Here is a 21,516-nt window from a genome sequence, read left to right as displayed (position 1 = left end):
CTGTCAGCTATCATATTACAGGATAGAAATTGTCTCCCATATAATATCTCAAATTGACTCAAACAGTTCAGTGTGGGGCATGTTATGAACACAATTAAGTGCTACTGGCAGCAATCAAAGCCAGGATTCAGACCTCTCTTGGCAAAGTTTTGCCAGAGCTTGCTTTAGGGTCTGATTGGCTTTCTCTACCTTTCCAGAAGACTGAGGCTGCCATGTGGAATGGTAGTGGCAGCTTATTCCTAAAGTCTTTGCCAACCCCTGAACTATTTGGAAGGTAAAAGAAGACCCACTGTCATTCTTGAAGGACTTGGGTAGTCTGGAGGTAACTTCTTTAAGAAACACATTGTCGGTCTTTCTGGCCTTTTCTGAATGGGTAGGAAAGGCTTCAATCCAGCCCATAAAGGTATCAATCAAGACCAACATCTGTTCAAATCCTCGCTAAGATGGTGTGTGGGTAAAGCCTAATTGCAAGTCCTCCCCAGGGTATATTGTTCCCTCTGTACAGGTTCTAATAAAAGAGGTGATTTGGGCTTGTCTGAGTTGTTGTAGGCACAGAATGAGTGAGCTTTGAAGATTTGTCACTCGGCTGCTGCAAGCCTAGTTCTGTGAAAACTTGAGGGACCATTTCCAGTGTAGCATCTCTTCCCATTTTGAAAGAATCATGATGTGTCCTCATATCCTTACACTGTGTTCTGTAAGGAAGAAATGTTTATTTTCTGAACACCAGAGTCTCTTTTTAATTCTCACTTGTCCTGAGGCCCATTTACTTCGTACAAGTATAGACTGGTTTTAATTGTTCCTCAGGAACTGGAAATAAGGCTTGAGGCTTAAGGGGCTGTAAAGTTGTTCTTTTTGTTTCCCTTGCCTTTTGATTTCCCAAGGAGACTTCAGAAAAGTCTCCTAATGCCCTTCACAGTGCACAGCTGTGATCTGCCTATGAAAATGGACTGACTAGGAGTTGTAGAATTTCTTTCCTATGATTATAGATGACTGTCTATTGGTCAGTAAGCCTCTTTCTTTTTAGACTGCTGCATAGGTATTAGTATGTTTATGTATTAGTATATTAATGAAAGACATACTTATAAGTTATGGAAGAGAACTGGATTTTCTTCTGCACTTTATATTACCCCACTCAATTTTTCAACACTTTGCAGGCTTTTTAAGGCACCTTCTATGCCACTAGTAAGAGCATTTAACATATTACCTATCATTTCTAGTCTATGACAGTTCTTATAATTTCTATTTGATTCTATTCAAGGGAGAATAGCCATTCTTGGGTGGTTTCTTGCCACTTTCAAAGCATATTGCTATATGCTTAGTTCTCAACCACTTGTAGGTTCTTTGTCTTTTATCTGGGATACAGTAAGTGGTCAAGATGAATTGGACATCTTATCATGATAAATCAATTTTGAAGCATGAGTCAAATTTGAAAGACACTTGCAAACTTACTAGGATCATCTGACAGTTTGCTTAACTTCTTACACTGCTGGACACCTGCTACTGATAAGTGGATCTGCAGTAAAGAATTCCCTTCCACCCTTATCACCTTTCATAGGGGCAGAATAAGTTGTGAAGTAGAATAACAACACTTTGGGTTCAATCTACAGGGATTTAACTCTGTGTATATCTAATGGGATTTATGGCTGTCTGAGAAGCATCAGGAGAGGGCTGAAGACACTGAATTCCTCTGGGGCACTAGGGCTACACTTGAATTTCTGAATCATTTGGAAGGGACTGACTTGATTTGTTGGCATGGAAACTAAAAGGAGGATACTGAGGAGACCTCTCAGTCTCATCAAATAGCTCAGAGAGAAAAGTGGGATTCTCAGAATGGGATTATCCAGAATATCTTTCTCCTCTTTGGGGGCTGCTTTATGTAAGTTCAGACTGAAGCACAATTGAAACCACTGAGATGAGCAAAGTCAAAGCAACATGCTATGAGTTTATTGCCATTTGGATGCAGAATGGCCAAGGGTGAAAAGGCTATTGGTACTGAGAGGAGGGTGTGTGGGGTTGTTAGAGGAGAATTTAGGTAGGGGAGGAGGCACTGGTGAAGAGGGTAGAAAATTTTAGAATCCCATGTGTGATGGACCTAGCAGATAGGCTGTGGTAGGAACAGTAGGGCAACTGCTGACTCCCTGTTATCTCTATGTTCCTGTGGATGAGGGTTGTGAGTCTGCTTGGGCGATGGGTCCAATTCAGGGACCTGTCATCCCTGCCTGTTGTGTTATAAAGAAGAAAAAAGGGAAGAGGTTGTATATTCTAATGACTTCTTCAACTGTGACTGGGGTCAACATGGGCATCCTGTGAGGAAAGAGAGAGAAGAGGAGAAAGGGGAAAAGAGTGGTTCAGTCTCAGAGAGAGGCAGCAGCGGTGTCAGGAGCACGATCACCTTCTCGCCTTTTTCAGGGGTCACATGGAGGCTCTCGTGGGACCTCAGTGTAGTGGGCATTCAGGAGTAGTAGTCTGGATGCAGGATCAGATTCTTTGCTGAATAAAAATGTCAAAAACTTTATTATGCAGGGTTTAATCAATAATAGCAGATTGGGACTAGGGACCTTAACATGGAGAGAAACCAGGACATCTAGCCTGCTTGCAAAAGATTTCCTTAACCATTGATAGGATCACCTTTTGCCTGTTTTCTGAGCCTAGCAGCTTGATCTCAGGGGACTGCTGAAGTTAAGCCAGCAGCAAATATGAGGGCTAAAAGGCATGTGGATGAGTAGGAAGAGGAAATGGCAGTACATGAGTGAGTAGAGTGGTGTCTAGGCAGGAGGTGCAGAGGTTGAGGAAGGTGAGTAGGTGTATTTTATCTGAGGGGGAATGGGAAAAGGGCTTGTAGAGGACAGTTAATTTAGCCAGTAGTTGATTGCCTCTGGTGAGTCAGTTTGGAGATAGCGACTCCAGTTTGTCAAGTCTGAATCTAGGGAGTCATTGGGGGGACATTCTGTCCAGGGCAGAAGGGATTCCAGAAAATAAGCCTGAGGGGAGTGAGTGGTGGTTTTTGTCTAAGGACAGATTTTACCAGTTCAGCAGGGAATATGTTTATTGAAAAAATTTGTAAAGGTAACTGGGAATAGTAGGGGGTGTGGATTTGGAGAGAGACAGAGACTAACTGGGTCAAAGGGTATAGGGAGGAGGAAGGGCGAGGTTTATTTGCACGAGTGTAAGAAGTAGTTCCATCTCTGAGGCAAAAGTCAGTTGAGTCAGAACTTTAAACAGAAGCTTTTGCTATCATTTGTCTAACAGGAGGAGGGTGAGAAGAAAGGAAAACAATTTGATTTGATCTGCATAGAAAAGTTCTACAGAGTGCCCTAAAACAGGCATTTTTTTTTTTTATCTCAAACTTGAGGGTTGAGAGAAGGAGAAATATGGTGTGGGAGGAGGGTGTAGCAGTAGATATTAGAAAGACAGCAATAGGCAGAGCCTGAAATAGTGAGGCTGGCAGAGAGCTTTGTTAAAATATCTCACTCAAGGAATGGAATAGGACAGGTGGGAGTCACTAGAAAAAAATGAGTAAACATTTGGTTTCTCAATTGGCATGACAACAGAGGGGTTTTGAGAGGCCTGAACACAGTGCCATCATTTCCCATAGCAGTAGCTGGGGCTAAAGTTAGCTGTCCACAGAATGAAGACAGGGTGAAATGGATTGCCCCAAACTGATCAGAAAAGAGACAGTCTTACCTTTCACTACAAGATTTACCTAGAGTTTGGTGGCTGTAATGGTCCAAAGGGCATACAAGATCTCCAAGGTGTGTCAACCATCTGAGGTCCAACTGATCAGGATGGTGAAGGTGTATGAGCCCCAGTAAGTGGCTCTGTAGGGGACCCATGAGGGGCCCTAGCCACCCCAGTGAGGGCTTCTTCATGTGGGGCATAGCCTGGGGGGGAGTCCTGGGTTGGGACAGTCTTTGGCCCAGCGGCCAATCTGGTAACACTTAAAGTAAGGTCCTGGACTCCTTCTTTTAGATCCCCAGAGTTGTATTTGGCCCATGATTGCCTTCTAGCCTTTTTGGTAGGTTTCTTATAGTGGATATAAGAAGCTGTAAGTCAGATATATACTGCTGGTGGGCAGCCATATCACAGTTATTGAAATGCTAGACTGATCAATTTTTGATGGGAATCTGAGGGCCAGATTTAATTTTATAGAGCTTTCTGTGAATTTCTGGGCAGATTGGGTAATAAAATTCATCTGTAAAATCAATTGCCCTTTTAAGAAAAAAATGTGAGAAAATGAAAAGATGGAAATAAAGTGTTTGTAAATTGGGAGGGGAGGAGGGGGTGAAGAGAGGGCAGGGACAAGGGGAAAAAACTGAGAACCAAGACCTGTCATGTAAAGATATAAGATCCCAATAATTAATGTAACTGTACTGTATCCCTAAAATGTACCAATAAACTCAATTAAGAAAAATCAGTTGCTCTTCTGGACTCTCAGGGTTTAGAGCACTAAACTTTCTGAGAGTGGAGGTTGGGTGACATATAAACTGGGCTGGATTTTTATCTTGCATTTAAATAATTTTTTAAAATTTGTAATAATTAACTGATTTGTGGGCTGCCATTTTGGGAAGGCCCTCAACCATGCAAGTTGTCATGTAGTCTAGGTATGGCTTCTCAGGAACATGCCCCTTTGCATCAGCATGATTGGAATCCCATGGGATCTTGGTGTGTGGACAGCGCAGCTCTATACTCTAAATTGCACTCCAGGCCCTGCTTTTGTCATAGGATTGAGTTAGGAATTGAATAACTGTTCTCTCTCCTCGGGGGAGAGTGTAAAAGTATAGATATTTCCTCCTTAGCTAAGTCATAAGATTGAGACATTTAAATTCTTAAACATATTTAGTGAGGTCTCTGAAGAAGGAACCCAAGCATTAATTAATTTGAGAAAGATCGGACAGATAAAATGGGGCATGAACTTGGGCTGTTTCTTCCTCCTGAAGCAGAAACTGAGGAGCAGGGCAGGGGAAGAAACGTGAAACATCAAACACTTCAGACCTTGTGTGAGAGGGTTGTGATGGTCTTGGTAAGATAAGGAGAAGGTTTGGAAGCGTCAGATAAGTGGAGAGAATAGGGGCCAGAGCAGAGGAAGTTAGAGTAGGAGGTCCTGAGGGATCTGAGCAGCTTCAGGGGCTGTGGCTGGATGAGAAGGTGGGGCTGGGGCTGAAATGGAGGAGCAAAGGAGACCAGACCTGTACGGGCAGTGGTGGGAGAGTAGGGAGGGAGGCGGGACAATGGCAGGATGTTGAGGTTGGTCCAGGCTAGCAATGGGCTGAGGTTGTGGGCAGCAGGGGAGGCAGACCCAGGGAGTAAGGCTCAGTGGTCAGAGAGGAGTCATAGTGGAGATGTGGAGGGAGGGAGCTGAGAAAGGAGTTGAGATGAGAAGTTCAGTGGGTTTACAAGAAGCATGGAGAGAGGGGAGTCCTCAAATAGCCATGAATACCTGGACCTCTGACTATTTTCTTAGCCAGTGACAATAATTTTGTTCTCAAAGAACTGAAAAGTTGAGGGTGCCATTTTGGGGACAATATCATTCATTATCTAATTTGTACTTTGGCCAGGGCAAATTACAAAAGTACATGAGATATTTTGGCTCAACTTGGGGGTGAGATGGAGAGGTTAGAGGTTTTTAAGAACTCAAGCCAAGAGAGAAAGAGGGGACTAGAGGAAGGGAGGTTGTCCATAGCGATGTATGATGCCAGACACAAAGCTGGGGATTTTGTGAAAAGGAAAGTACATCTTCAATCAGTTTCCCAAAGCTCTGAGACTAGGCAGGTTACCAAGTCAGGTACCAAGTCATCCCTGTGATTGGGCTACCACCAGGGGAACCTGGTTTCCGAGATCATGAGCAGTACTGGGTTTCAAGCACACTTTGAGCCTGAGCTAGGTCAGACAGAGCACTCTAGGCAAGAGGAGCATTACAAGAGAAGGGTGAAAGGGAATGGATTCCAGGCACACTTTGTCTAGGGTGGGGTTGTGAGATCCCAGGCAGACCTCACCTGGTGGGAGGGATTGAAATTCCAAGATGTGTATTCTGTTTGGGGGCATGAGCAAGATGAGTTAAAGTATCACCTACCCAACCTGAAGACAAGACTTGGACTAGCAATGAGCCAGAGGTCAGATGACACAGGTGGCCTCAAAGTGCTTGGTGGGATTTGGGGGAGGGGGTTCAGATTCTCCTTGAAGAGAGGCTCAGATGTCCCCATATGGGCCACCAAAGGTAAGGTCAGACCAAGGCATGATTGACACCATGAAAGCAGACAATAACAAAGTGAGCCATCTGGGTACAGATGGACCAAGGGTAAAAAGGATATTGACACTGATAGAAGGGTGTGCAAGGTTGTTATAGCGGAGTATAGGTAAGGGAAGGGCACTGGTGAAGAGGGTGGAAATTTTTAGAGCACCAAGGGTGATGGGTCTAGAGCTGGCTGATAGACAGGACTATGGTAGGAGCAGCTGGCTCCCTGTTTTCTTTGTGCTCCTGTGGATTCAGATATTGGGTCTGCTTGGGTGGGGATCTGATTCATTGGCCTGTAACTCTAAGTATCATAATTCTCAAGCATTTCCTTTGATAAAGAGTATGAAGAACCTCCACACAAGAGATTTCATTCCACCTTGTATCTTTTAAACAGCAATTTTGTAACTGGAGAATAGTCTCATAGTTTAAAGTATCTCCTCATGCCCATCTCTTGTCACCTCCAGGTCACATTGAATCCAAACTATACTGAAATAGTATATAAGCTGTTCTCTTTTAGATTGTCATTATCAAACCTCTCCCACTCATCAAGGGTAAGGCCTACTGGCAAAGATATTGCAACGATGCAGTGGAAAGTTCCAAGCAGTTTCCCATTGGCTCATTTTTGGAGTCTATTGAGAGGAGACAGCAATGTCTTGACTCCTTAAAATGACATCTCAGGAAGAAGGTGAAGACATGAGGGTGCTCCAAAGTGGCCCCTATGAGAAACTAACACAGACTATACAGATGTCTCTGTCTGAGCCTGCAGAGTGATGCTGGCATTCTTCACAGAAGCATGGGGGAAAGCTCCCTGAGGGGTCTTGTCTCTATATTTGGGGCCCATTAACTTTTTTGGGACAAGGAGACTAAACTATTTGTAGGCTTTACATAATCCTTTGACTCCCATGAGATAAGGATAATAAAACATTTCCCCAAGCAATGTTCCCTTAGCAACCTGGTTATGTCCCTTGGTGGCTCAACTTGTGCAATGGAGCCAATCGGGAAAATTACCTCTTGCATTTATTTCAATAGTTAAAAAGACTTTAGTACTTTATTTAAAACAGTAGAGATAGTATGCATACATTTTGATTTGGGACATTGAAATCTTCTAAAATGGGCCCAGTGGTCTTTGTGTTTCTTATCTTGCCTTTTTTAGTAAGCCTTGAGACAAAAGATAGGGAGTTGTCCCTAGGGCATTACCCAGGTTCAGGTGAGTGGAGAGGTGTGGTCCCACAGCTCCAATTGTACTATTTATAATAGCACTGATTGAGGTTAAGTGATCAAGAGGAAAAAGTCCAAAAATGATACACTACCATGAAGTAGCAGTTCACATTTTTATTTTGTTACTTCAAAATCTAAAAGAATTACCTATTTTTTTTCTAAAGTTTTCAATATGTGAAAACTGCACAGAATTTTTCTTTTGTTCTCATTTATTTTTCTGAAATTATTTTTTCATGTAAATAGTTTTTAATTTCACTGTAAAATTATTCAACCTATCCCATAATAAGACAGTGTGAATCCAGATTAACTGTGGAATCTTTGTACATCTTCATAGTTTTGGCAGCATAGTGTGTGTGTATATGACTGGATTTGTGCATATGTAATATGTGTTATATATCTGCAACTATTTCCCAGTCTGATTTCCCTGAGACACTAAACATTTCCATTAAGAAGGAAATGTTTCAGTATGATTTGTGAAAAGAAAAATGAAAATTAAAACACAATTTATTTTTTTCCAAAAGTAAATCTGGTGGTTCCCATTTCAACAGAAATAGTAGTTTATGATTATCAGTATGTTAGGTTTATTTTCTCTCCATTGACCAAATTAAAAGAGGCCATATATTTTGGTTAAAAAAGGTAAAAAAGTCATAGGGTATACAAAGGCACAACTAATCTCACCAGAGCAGGCAAAAATGAAACAAGTGAGGTTTTATTTCCAGCCTGGGTGCAAACAAGTGTGACAAGACTTTTGACTCTGGGAGTTTGGGTGAGAGTCTCCATGGGCGTCTGGACCTCCAAGGCATTGCTGCGTGGGGCAGGCTGTTTATCTCAAACAGGGCGCTTGGCTTCCTGTTATCTTTTGCAGCTTGCAGAATGTGTTACTTCATTATGTTGCAAGTTTTCTCTCTGCCCAGGTGAGGATCTGATAGAAAAAATTATTGGAAGCTAGCTCCAAGGAGATGGAAATATCTTATCATCACCCAAATCACCATCTCACCTTTTATAAGTGTGTTAGAGTCTTTTTTAGCAAGGAACAGTGTGACAGGAAATACGAGGAGACGACAGATATCTTCAGATTTATTTCTACTTTTCCTGTGGAAATGAAGCTGGGCTTTGATCTCCTGGTCCCAAAATCTGCAAATTCTGTCCATTCATCTGATCTGGGTAAAGGTTAAGGTGGTGTTTTATGCCCTAGACCTGAGGATGTTTGGAGAAGCCATTCTTTCCAAAGGAAAGACATTTAACCTTTACAATTTTATTTCTCCTTGCCAGTTACATGCTTAATTTGAATTAACAATTTTTAATGAATGCAATTTTAAATAACTATTACACACAATGTGCTTTTAGTCTTCCATTCATGTTTTATGTCATTATGCACTTAACTACATTTTGGAAAATAAAAGACATAATTTCAACTGTCCAAGGGCTTGTGATGTCCGAAGAAATAAAAAATAATTCTGAGAATTACCCAGGAATTTGGGGAATTAATTGTCATGATTGCAGCATAAAACAAAAAGTTGATATTTACCTTTAAAATATTTAATTATCCCATCTTGGGATGGGATAATTCTTGGAAATGGGAAGTACTATGACCCTTTCCTCACAGATGAAGTTATTTTTTGCTGTGGTCATTTTCTCTGACCTAGACATACATAATAGATTTTACTACTTCGTGAAGGCTTACCAAATCACATTTGTTTATTGGATTATAATCTTTTCTTCTTTATTAAGTCTACTTTAAAAAATTTCAAAGTGTCTATAAGTCCTTTTGAAATGCAAGGAAAATGCTGAACAATTTTCTTTATTTTTGCTTTTCCTGTTTAGAGGTCACAGAAATCTTCTCAGACTTGTAAAAAGTATGTAATTTAAAGAAGTTAGACATTTTGAAATAATACCTTTGAAATAAATGTCTTCTTTTAAGCTAGCAAAGGGATTATAATTCTATAGTCTTGCTTGAGGGCATCAAATCTATATGCCTTGGATATTTTTTCCATTTTCCCTTATTTATTTCTGTAAATCCTTTACTTATAAGTATTGGCTTAAAAATAACTTATAATTTTTATTATGAGGTGGAAAGGGCTTCCTGAAAAATTAAACTTAAATTGTATCTTCTTACACTTTTACATAGGCATTAAGTGCATTCCCTATTCTTGACTTAAATCTACACTATGTAGCCATGTTATTTTATTTTAGCAATATATAATTAAAATTCATCATGTTATATTTAAAAATATAGGGAATGTTCTTTTTTGAAGGAAAAAATTTATATTTCAGAAAATTATTCCATGAGAGTGCAAAATATATAAATGGTCTTATGATATTTGCCTATTACATAATGTGTGTTTGAGAAGGTATACTAAGTACCAAGGTGTGGGAAATTATAAGGAATAAGAAAATAGGATCTCTCCTCAAAAGTGTTTACATAAAAAGAGCCATGTATGTGTCAAAGTAATTATTTTCATTGTAAATGATAAACTAAGCCAGACATGGAGGCACACACCTGTAATCCCAGCACTAGGAAGGCTGAGGCAGGAGGATTGCCATGAGTTCCAGGCCAGCCTGGCAGCATAATGAACTCAAGGCCAGGCTGAACTACATAGCAAAGCCCTGTCTTGGAAATAATAACAATAATAAACTAAGAATAGAAAGAAGAAAGAGACATAATCTCCAAAATAAACTGTTATTGTTGAGATCTAAAATGGGCCTCAAAGCTTTGCATTTGGAAGGTGATTGGATTGTGGATGCCTTATAGCTGCTGATTGTTGGGAGGCAGGGTTTGAATGAAGGAGTCAGGTCACCGAAGGCTGGGTCTGCAGGAGTTTTTCTCTCTCCCCAATCCTCCTTTCTCCCTTTGCTTCCTAGCTGCCATGAAGTGAATGGGTTTCTTTGTGACAGATCCTCCCAATGTTCCTTCCTGCCTTGAAGCCCACCAACTATGGATTAAAAACCCAACTCAAAATAAACTACTTATTTAAACTGCATATGTTGAGCATTGTGTCTCAGTAACAAAAAGATGACTAAATATGAGCTACTGTTTCTGGTAACTGTGAACACTTAAACATGCTAGACCCAAGAACAAAACACTCATAAGACAAACTTTCATACTCAGGTTTACTACTGAGAGAGAGTGGTAGTTCTTGAAAATAAAGACATCATTGCCTCCAAGCACTCAGCTGAACAATGGTAGCCCTCTCGTTTTGATCTTAAACGTTAGTAAGGTTTGGTAGTAGAAGTATACTTCATTGGTGTGCAACGCAATGGAAGAATGTTTGTAATCTTGATGCTGATTCAGCTCTGTAAGTCTGACACTATGTGAAACTCCCTCTGTCAGAGCTGTCTTCTGCTGTGTTATTCTTGAAAACCACTGGCCTGAATGGATGCTTAATTCACTGATGGTTCACCTCAGATCTCTCCAGAGAACTCTGCACACTTGAAACAGGAAATATTCTCAGTAACTGCAGCCAGGAATCCACTTTTGAGGAGGAATTTTGAAAGACAGGCAAAGCCTCTGGGTTGCAGAGGCATTTTCAGATGTGCTAGCTTTAATTTTTGCTCTAGAATAAGGAAAAAATGCTGAGTCTGCATGGGTAGCTAGTGAGAAGTGATCTTCTCAGAAATCAAGCAGAGCTGAAGATATAATTTATGGGTTTATCTTTTGCTCTGGACCAGAAGCTTTCGTATATCTTTTATTTATCTCAATTTATTTTATATTAGTTTATACATTTTATTTTATATTAGTTTATATCACTTGGTGTTCTTGTAAAATGATGTGTTGGTGAATTAGTCTACATCATCTTGCTGCTTTTATTGCCTGAGGATTAATAGCTTAAGTAATAATGCTCCATAAGCAACAGGTTTTCTTGTGTGCACTGCAATTATATCCTTTTATCTGTGTAAGCCTCGTGTTCAGACACTGCCCTTCTTTTGTTCAACATGGTAGTAATTTCTCAGCTACTTTAACAACAAATGTTAGTCTGGATAAAACATAAGTAGTATTATTTTCTAAGAACTTTAACATAAAATACATTAGGAAAACTTTCATTTTTTAGTATTTGAAGGATAATCTTAAAGCAGTGATATTTTAATTTCCATGGCTTAAAATTAGCTTTATTTACAAAAGCATAAATTTTTGAAACTTTGTTTTCTGAATTAATTTTATTACTAAGAATATACTGTGGTTACTCAGTTCATGAATTTTATTTGTTCCCTGATACTGGGGAAGATAGCCACATTTGTGTTCCTTCAAAGAAGATGGCCATGATCTTATCTGTTACTTGATGCCAAGTTCATGAATGGAAGCAAAAGTTTGAAGGATGCATTTGTTGGAACCAAATTGTTCAGGAGCCTTTGTGAGCTGAAGTATTATTATATTAGTTATAGTCTACTACTTTACTGTGTGAAATTAACCCAGTACTACCACAATTGCATGAACACTGGCTTATTTTAAAGGTAAATTGAAAATAATATATATTTCCAACATATCTTTCTTACCAAAATTAATCTGTCTTATTGATATTATTTTTTAAGCTTATAAAACAAGTATTTGTCAAAAATTACTGTCAGTGCCTTCTATACAAGCAGTTCATATACTTTTTTGGGTTTCCAGCATATGACTCTAAATTTAAAAGGAAATAAATTGTGTCTAATTGGTAGATACTAGATACTTAATCACTAACAATGACTTTAAGACTTTTCAAATTTTCCATGGTGCAAAAATAAAACATTTAGTAGAAAACATATTCATTGGCTAAAGATATGGCATGCAATAATCTACAGTGTACTGTTGAAGAGCTGTGATGTTTGTTAGGATAGGTGTAGTAAATATGTTTTCAATTTAACATGGATTTAAACAGATGCGATTCCATTGTAAGTTTGGGAGTATCATTGTGTATTCACATGTGCACTAGGAAAGCCTGAGCATTGTTATAAGCCTTTAAAATGTCAAGAATGACTTCAAAATGCAGGCTGAGAATAGATAAAGCAAACATCTGTCCTTATAAACAGTTATATTTTGGGCTTCGTTTTGATAGCATTTTATATTTTCAGAATTTTATACAGTAAGAATGTTATACAGTAAGTATACGTTTTCTTTATCAAGAAAATAAACATTGCATTAATTTAATTATTTCTTAATTATATAAATTAGGTGTATTTTTAAATGAGAAAAATAGAGCAGAAGAAAATACTATCATCCCTAAACCAAAAATAAAATTGCTTATATTTTTAAAAAATTATCCTTGTCTTACACACCATCTTTTTATGTGTGTATATTTCAAATTAATTTTTTTCATATTTACAGAATCAAAATGTGTTAGTATAGGAGTGTACATGACTTCTTATGTATGTGTGCATACGATTTAAAAAATAATTTTGTTTTTAACTGCAACACTGTAAGTATGCTTTTTTATCAATGAATAATATCATGAGCATTTTTAATGAATATACATTATTCACTTTTGTTCATATTTGTTATATTTACCATGATAAAATACTTCAATGCTTACTGCAAATTCATTTTAATTGAAGTACATTTTTCATGCAATTTTTAGGGAATATATGTAGGTGAACCTGTTAGAATGTTGAGAACTGTTAAGAGGTGAGATTTCAATTTTTTCCTTAATTTTTTATTTTTAGATGTTAGTATAGGGAATGGAGTAATTTATGCTGTTCTGCTTTATTTGCTGTAGGAAATATTAGAATTGTCTTTGAATGTGTGTGGGCAAAAGAAAGCTACATAAATTATATTCATTTTCCTTGCTGCCAAAATGAGGGCATCTGGGTGCACAGTTATGCCATGGCGAGCATGAACCAACCACGTGGTTGCTGCCATCTTCCATTGCTGCAGCAGTTTGGTTTATATTTCCATTATTGCATGAACGGACATGAGTAGATTATTTTACTACAACACAATTTAAAACATGAAAAAAAGCAAAACAAATCCAACTGGACCATGGTGGTACAGGCTTGTAATGTCCTTATTCTGGGAGGTACAGGCAGGAGAAGCAGAAAGTTCAAACTCAGCCCAGGCAAATAGAGACTAGCGAGTATCTGTCTTAAATTGAAAAATGTGAGGTTGTGTCTCAGTGTAAAGGCACTCAGTTCAATCTCCAGTATCATGGAAAATTTTCTAATATCAAATAACCTAACAATATGCATAGAAATTTTTAAGTGTCACCTGAGTTTTAGCTGAATATTTTTACTCAGATTTACAGGATATGATAAATTGCCCAAATATATGTCATTATGTAGTTAGGTCATGTGAAAACACCGTGTGCAGCTTGACATGGTGGGCTCCTGTAGTCCTTTCAACTTTGTTTGTTTTTTGTGGTACCAGGGATCAAACTTGAGATCTTGCGCTTGTGAGGCAGGCAGCAGAAACACTGAGTCAAATCCCTGGCCCTAGTCCTTGCAACTTCGGAGAGGAAAGCAGAATTGTGAGTTAGAAGTCAGGATAGGCAATGAGGAAACACAAAGGTCTAGCCTCAGAAAATAATAAAATTAAATTTAAAAAAAAAAAAACTCGCAACCTCCAGGACCTGCGTTCAGTCCCCAGTACCCAAAATATTAAATTAAATTTAAAAATTTCAAAGTAAAGAAATAAAATAGGAGCAGTGTGTGAACGTGAAAGCTTTAGTGACATCATTTGAATGACAGATACAGTTTGTTAGTGTTTCCATTATTAAGCATGCCACTTCTTCAATCCTTGACTTTTCCGTCATTAATAACATTTTCTATTGTATTATTATATTTGTACTAGGTTACAAAAATCTAAAAATAGTTCTTAGAGACAATTTAACAGGTTTCTAAACATGACTTTTCTAACATACTAATTATTGGTATTTTAAGGCTGTGTTTAAGTTGTTGGCATACTTCATTCATTATTAATGCACATTTTCTTTAACTTCCCTTTTGTTTTCACATTTATCTATCTCAATTGCTTCTGTATTCTTGGCTAGTAATTAAGGAGTGGTAGAAAATATGCAACACAATTTATCTTCTCATATTAATATTATGCAACGCCATTTCAGTAACTGAGGGAAAAGAAGGTACGATTCCGATGTTACTAATTGATCTCTGCGCTCTGCATGAAATACTAAAGAAAGTTGTAGAGAAAAAAGCAAAAACTAGTAGAATATAATAGCTTTACATAGGTAAATATAGCGGATGCTCTAAGAAACATTCTACTGGGCAACGACAGTGGACCACCAGCCCCGGCTAGGGGAGTTAGCAGAACATAATGCTGTGATCACCAGCTGTTTTCATTTTGCACAGCTGTTATTCCAGGGCCTGTCTGCACTGCCAATATTCCAGATTTTATAAAAGATTATTTAGATCAAGATAATTGAAAGTTCTAGAGCTGGGCAGTACACTATTAAAACAAAGGTCCATGTAAAATATTAATTTAATTTAATAATCCATCTCAATCTATAAGAACTAGCAAAAATATAGTTACACAATATAAATTAATATAAATTTGATTGATATATAAATAAAGTTAGGAATCAGCTCTTAATATCTACATTTCCACACTATCTTTGTTTGTGTTTAGGATATTAGGAGTCTTAGAGATCCTAACCAGATTGTTACAAGAGTTAAAAAACAATTTAGATTATCTTAAAAATGTAAGAAGTATAGATTTCTGTCCATGTATATTTTAAAATTTTCTTTTATTTTAAAATTTTAAATGCCAAATATCTTGTAAATCAGTCTATTTTCATAGAGGAGCCAATTGATTACTTTCTAAATTTGTGGCCTATATCCAGGACATTGCCTATTATTTCACATTCACAAGGAAGAAAAAAGGGAATTAAAAAGAAAAATAATGTGTAAGTGAAAGTATTCTAATTTCAGTCTGATATGCTTTATTATATTAAGTTTGCACTGAATTTCTCTAGAAACCAATGAAAAATAATAATTGGTTTTATTTAGGAAAGCCATTGTGAAACAAAGACCTTTTGTCTTCCAATGTCATTTATCTAAACATAATATTCATTTTTATTTCACTTTTAAGTTTGTTTCCATGACATGCCTATAGAGGAAATAGACTCTTTAAAGATTTGTTTTAAATTCTTTTAAAATTCCAGCCATTAAATTGTCTTAAATAAGTGTCACATTGTGTTTGGGATGCTGACTAAAATTATTTCAAAGTATATACTTTAGTGTTTGACTTCTCCATTTCCTCTGTTCTCTTGAATGTTAAAACTCATTGGATATTATCTAATTTCAAAGTTGAAAAAACAAAACTACAGAATATTATGCTCTACATTCCTTGATAATCATTTAGTATTGTAAGCAAATACGAGCTGACTTCTCACACATGAAAATATATTAAATATAAATCTTTATCAAAATGTTTATGCATGATATTTAGGATAATTGTAAGAGTGAAAGAGGTAGTTGGTGTTTAATATGCAATGATTCAAAATGTCAACATATTATTATTATATATTAACTCACTGAAAAGCAAGCCTTATACAAATAGTCAGTTCATATATTACCTGATACTTTTTATTCTCACTTCTTCATTTATTTATCATTTCAGATTAAAAAAATCAACAGAAACTTTCCTGTAAACCAGCAGGTAAGATCGAGTCATGCTTGGAAAATCCAATAATATATTTCTTGAATTGTATCTTTTATACAGCATAATCTTGATATCTGAATTTTTAGGCAGAATGAATTAGTAATATAATGTACCATCTTCAGAGAAAAGTATGAATTAAATAAAACTATTGATTTTGTATGTGCTTCTCTTATCACATTAAAGAGTGCGCTTTACATATTTTATGAAAGTAAGCTAAGGTGAAATGTATTTTTCTAGCAATGATTACATTATTTATATACAACATGAGGAAGTTGGAGTACAGTTTTCATGTTGTAATTTTAGTTTATCCTAATTTTTAAAACATATATTTTAAATTAACTTCAAAGTTCAAGGAAAACTTACCATGTGCAGATAGCATTTCAATTCAAATCTAATTTAATTAATAGAATGAAAATAATATTTTATTACTCAGTTTTATAAATGTATTTCTCTTGACATCAACACTGACTTGCAACCTTGTCAAAGTCTGTATTTCTAAAATGACTTTTATAAATGGTACATAAATTGTAAACCAATTTCAATCATGAACATTTTTAAATCCTCTTCAATTTTTAAAAAGTAAATTATCTTTTTATCTAAACTTCAGTTTCCTTATCTGTAGCATATCTTTTAAGTTTACTTCAGGACTGAATGATAAATACATGCATGCTTTCAGTATATGCTATTATTATCATTAATACTAAATGTTTTTAATTTCTACTTTGGAATAGAGAATTTATGTTTTCTAGAATTTATATCATTAATGATGTCACCAGCCCACACTAGCTAAAAAAGCCAAAACACTATATGCAATTGACACGCTCATGAGAAAATCTCAGCACTGGATATTTTGGTGTGTCTGCAGAGCTCTGATCTACTTCCTTTACCTCTGAAAATCCCATCTTTTCTTCTTCAGGCCAACAGCCCGGAGCCTAGATGGTATTTTGGATAGAGATAGTGGTTGGAGAGATTTGTGTCTTGACACACACTACAAGCTCCAATTGTGTTTGAGGCCCTTATTTACAGTGCCACGTTCATCAGAGCTGTAGCCTAGAGGCCCTGATTTGGTAGCTCTATGAGAATACCTGAGCAACTGCTGTATAGCTTTGATCTTGTCCCAGGTGACTCTGATTCAGATAGTACACAGGTGACATTTTGGGAACTACTGTATAATGACTTTATAGGGCTCCAGAAGAGGGTGAATGTTATTAATCAGAAAATATTCAAGGAGAAGAGAGCACCAGCTATGGTGAAGTTAGTAATGCCCTCCAGTAGATACAGCTATTTTATTGCCAGACACATAAAAATGGAAATTATGAGTTTTGTGAATTGTTGCCAAAAATAAAAGTGATGAATGCTTTTTTTTTTTATTTAACAATGACTCTAAGATCTATGTCATGCCTTTCCTTGTTCTTTCTAAGATCAACCTGAGAAATATTAATAATTGGTATAATTTACTTTACTGTGAGAGTTTTATATCCCTGGAAATTCCACAGCTATTCTTTACTTACAATGAAAATCACACTTTAACCATTCCTACTGTTAAAGAAAAATCTGAAGCACAATACAGTGTTCGAGTTTGGGTAAGAAGCAATTCATGAATTGAGAAAAACTAAGCTGAAAAGCGTTTTAGTGTTCCAATGGTGAAGTGTTAAAGAAAGTATTTGTGGAAAAAATGCAGAAGGAAAATAAAGTTCTTTGATTGCTTATAATGATATAGTTAATCTTATTTGGTCTGACCTATTGGAAAGTCCCTAGAAAACTTTAAATTTTTATAATAAAGTGTTGTGGCTATATATGATTGATTTGCATTAAGCTTGGTTTTTCCTTAATATTAGCATTCATAAGAAATAACCCAAGTTGTTTATTTGCAAGCCAAGCAGGTTTGAAGTCAGTCACCTTTGATACTTGAGTAGTTTTGTCTCCTAAGTGAGGCTTCAGTCCCTGGTCATCATATTAACTTACTTTAACATTGCATAGTCCTATTGCTGACTGGTAGCCCTTACCACTTCTGCATTTATCTAGGTTTAGAATAACATTGAGTAAGATAAATGAGAATCTGAATGAAAATTTAATAAAGAGTAAATATCAAAAATCTTTATTTTTGCAGTATATGATATTGAACCCAGAGCTTTACACTGAACTATACTCCCAATTTTTGTTTTTTGAGACAAAGTCTTGCTAGGTCACTTAACTGCCCAGGATGGGCTGATTCTTGTAATCTTCCTGCCTCAGCCTCCCACAGCATGTGTGCCACCGCACTCTGCTTATTCCAACAAATACACATGTATAATATGCATACACATATCTAGTACATATATGCACATATAAAATAAGCAAAAATGTACATGTTTATTAGTGCATTTTTCATTATATAGTAAAATGCATGGGTCTGGGTAACATATAAAAAATTTTATTTCGATGAATTCAAACCCTGAGAACCTCACAGTTCACATGATGCTATGGCAGCTGCTGTCATGGTATGAGCAAGTTCAAAATGGAGAGATAACAAGATAAGACTGAGAGAGAGCCAGAGAAAGATTCAACGGGTCCAGGCTCGCTCTGTTCTCACCAGAATGAACCAAGAACTCAGGAGATCAACCTCAGTTCCTCCAGAGGGCAGTGCCCTCCATGGCTTCACCACTCTCCCTTCCAGAGCCCCCTTGAAGATTCCAACCACTTCCCATCAAGGCCACACTGAGCATTCAGTTGTCAACACATGAACCCTTGGGGACATACTAAGAGCAAGAGGGAATCAATTTCCCCCTATTATTTTCTATTTATAAATGAAGAATTTCAGAAATATAGTCTTATAGCTCAACATTCATATTTAAGCATAATAGGAAAAACTTATAAAGTATGGTGATACTTTAAGAGACTAGGGTATATTCCCTGCTTAATAAAATGTGAGTTAATGTAAGGACTTGAAATAAAATCATTTATAATCCTACCTCTGATCCAGATTTAGCATTCAAGCAATACTTGCATTGAAATTAACCATACTGAGTTGCTTTCATCTCAAATTTTTGCTAACTTGATTTCCCATGGATTTCCAAAACTTAAATTAGATACAAAGCCATATTTGTATGCTTATGTCTAATACTTATGCATATGATTAAACAATTCATACAGATATCCAAATAACCATGTATTATGAAGAGATGTGTAATGCAAGGTTTCCTATTTCTAATGTTATTGGTATTAAAAAGAAAAAAAGACCCCAAACAGAAAGATTTAACCCAAGATACATTGGGTCAGAAGAGCTCTGCTTCCTGTGAGATTTAGCATTAAATTTGTGCTACCCAGGTGATAACTTTGCCCAACCTCAGATATTAAGACAAAAGCAAATCATAAGAGTCACTGGAGAAAGCCAGTGCTGACCATCAGAGACCAGTGCTGAGGGTTAGCTGCTCGGGGAATTGTCCAACAGTAAGAATGCAGGAGACTTCTAATGAAAACACAGCAGAGGTTTGCACCCTATGCTGTAAACCAGATGAGGAGATAAATCATGGTAAGGGAAGCTACCATTTAGATAGTAAAGAAAAATCCAAAAATATTTTAGCTTTAATTTTCTAATAAAGTAGTACAAGTTGTAAGACAGAAACAAGATATGTGACATATCCAAAGATAGGCATTCAACAAAATTAAATAGAAGTTCAAGAATGAAAGAAGTTTTAGTTAAATTAAAAAGTTTTAACTGGTTGAGCAAACCTATCTCCTATTTCACTTTTTTAGGGGTAAGATTTCCATTTCCTCTGTGGACTTGTGACACATTAATCTGTTTTCTATCTTAATGTTTTAATCAGTTTCATTCCTGCAGTAAACATAATGAAATTCCGATTCTACTAATAATTGTTCATTGAAAAGTAGGGAAAGGGGGCTGTGGTCTTGCTGTTAAATTATGCAGTCATACTCTATTAATATAAAATCCTGACATGATAATTCTCTCAATGTTTTAAAGGCCCATCCATGTACATCCACACAGCCAGACCTGTGTCATGTTCCTGTATATATCACAGTTTGTCATATTTATTGCCCTTAACATCTGGACTCATTTCAACTAAAACACTGCCATCCTGAAATATATCTCTCAAAAATAGCATTTAAAAATAAATTATTTCTGATGAACGAGACCATAATGTTAAGTGAAATAAATAAGACAAACAAGCTTGGATATCACATGGTTTCTCTCATATGAGAAGCACAAATTATAAATAAAGAGCAAAATATAAGATAAATAACAGGAAGTAGTTTGCAGGGAAGGGGGACAGATCAGAAGAGGATTGGAAGGGGGCAAAGTGAGGATGAAAACAGGAAATAAAATGGGTTATGTAAATGTACCAACTCCATGCAAGGAATATAAACATTGCATACTGCAAATGTGCTAATAAATATAAAATATTAATGTGAACAGCCCATTTCTACCAAGAATTTTATTATATGATTAACTAATTTATTTTTTGGATAAAGAGTGATATTCCTGTAAATTAAAAACATTATTTCAGGTAACTAATCACAAAGAAGCATTTCTTTGCCAGGGATTTAGCTCAGTGGGTTCCGCCACCTGCCTCGCAAGCGCAAGGACCCGAGTTTGATACTGGGTACCAAAAAAAAAAAAAAAAAAAAAAAAAAAAAACATGAATTTGGACAAAACAATAATAATGAGAAGATATATAAACACCACCTGAGAAACAGCAGAGTAAAAAGCAGCTTATTGTCTTTAAACATATTGGAGAGAGCTTAGAAATTAAAGGTTAGCCTTAAAGTCCATTTTTGGACAGGCATCGAAGAAGAAACAGGATAAAGGACCTTCAAAAATTAACTGAATAGCATAATAGCAATAATAACAAACTGGGCAAAATGGTTAGACTCAACTTTTTATTGATAAAGAAATTCACCCCAGACTTGCCTAACTCAGGGAGGAATTATTTAAGAAAACCAGCTGAATCTGAGAACAGTCAGCTTTCTGACACTGGAACTTATCCCAGCCCTAGTTGTTGCCCTCAAGCAACATAGTGGTCCTGAAAAACAGCAGCTTGCATCATCAGTGCCATTCATCTTGTCAGATCTATTGATTTTCCAGTCTCTGTCCAAGTATCAGTTAAAAGCTTTGTGCAGTGGTAGTATCATAGCAGATGAGATTAATATGAGGTGCAATTATTACCAAGTATTATTTAAAAACAACTATCCCACACTTTTTAATTTAACAAGATGCATATTTGCTTCAATAAAAATTAGATTTATTGAAGATGTGTGTAAATATATATATATGTGCACATTTTAAACAATATATTCTATGTATGCGACTGGCAGTGGGCTTTTATTTTGGTCTGGGGAGATATAAATGTCTATTTATTTTCAACTTGAGGAAAATATTTTTTCAGCTTTTTATGTATTCAGTGTACAAAATGTTGACAACAAATCATGGAGTTACCTAATCTAGGGATAAAGCACTTGTTGTCATTCAAGTCTGTTTTATAAT

General features: G+C 36.5%; 1 protein-coding gene and 1 long non-coding RNA gene across 2 annotated transcripts in view; one reads left to right on the top strand and one right to left on the bottom strand.

Moving 5' to 3' along the window:
• Nucleotides 1-21,516, top strand: part of Sntg1 (syntrophin gamma 1) — a 783,297-nt gene that overhangs the window by 618,386 nt on the left and 143,395 nt on the right. The window contains exon 13 of the mRNA XM_010622657.3: nucleotides 15,993-16,031. Coding sequence (XP_010620959.1) covers nucleotides 15,993-16,031 — 39 coding nt within the window. The remainder of the gene's footprint in view (nucleotides 1-15,992; nucleotides 16,032-21,516) is intronic.
• Nucleotides 1-21,516, bottom strand: part of LOC104861287 — a 74,733-nt gene that overhangs the window by 17,094 nt on the left and 36,123 nt on the right. The gene's annotated exons all lie outside the window — the stretch shown is intronic.

The sequence above is a fragment of the Fukomys damarensis genome, unplaced genomic scaffold (genome assembly GCF_012274545.1).
Source record: "Fukomys damarensis isolate Sample0158 unplaced genomic scaffold, DMR_v1.0_HiC HiC_scaffold_5, whole genome shotgun sequence".
Classification (NCBI taxonomy): domain Eukaryota; kingdom Metazoa; phylum Chordata; class Mammalia; order Rodentia; family Bathyergidae; genus Fukomys; species Fukomys damarensis.
This window is presented reverse-complemented; position numbering and strand designations above follow the sequence as displayed.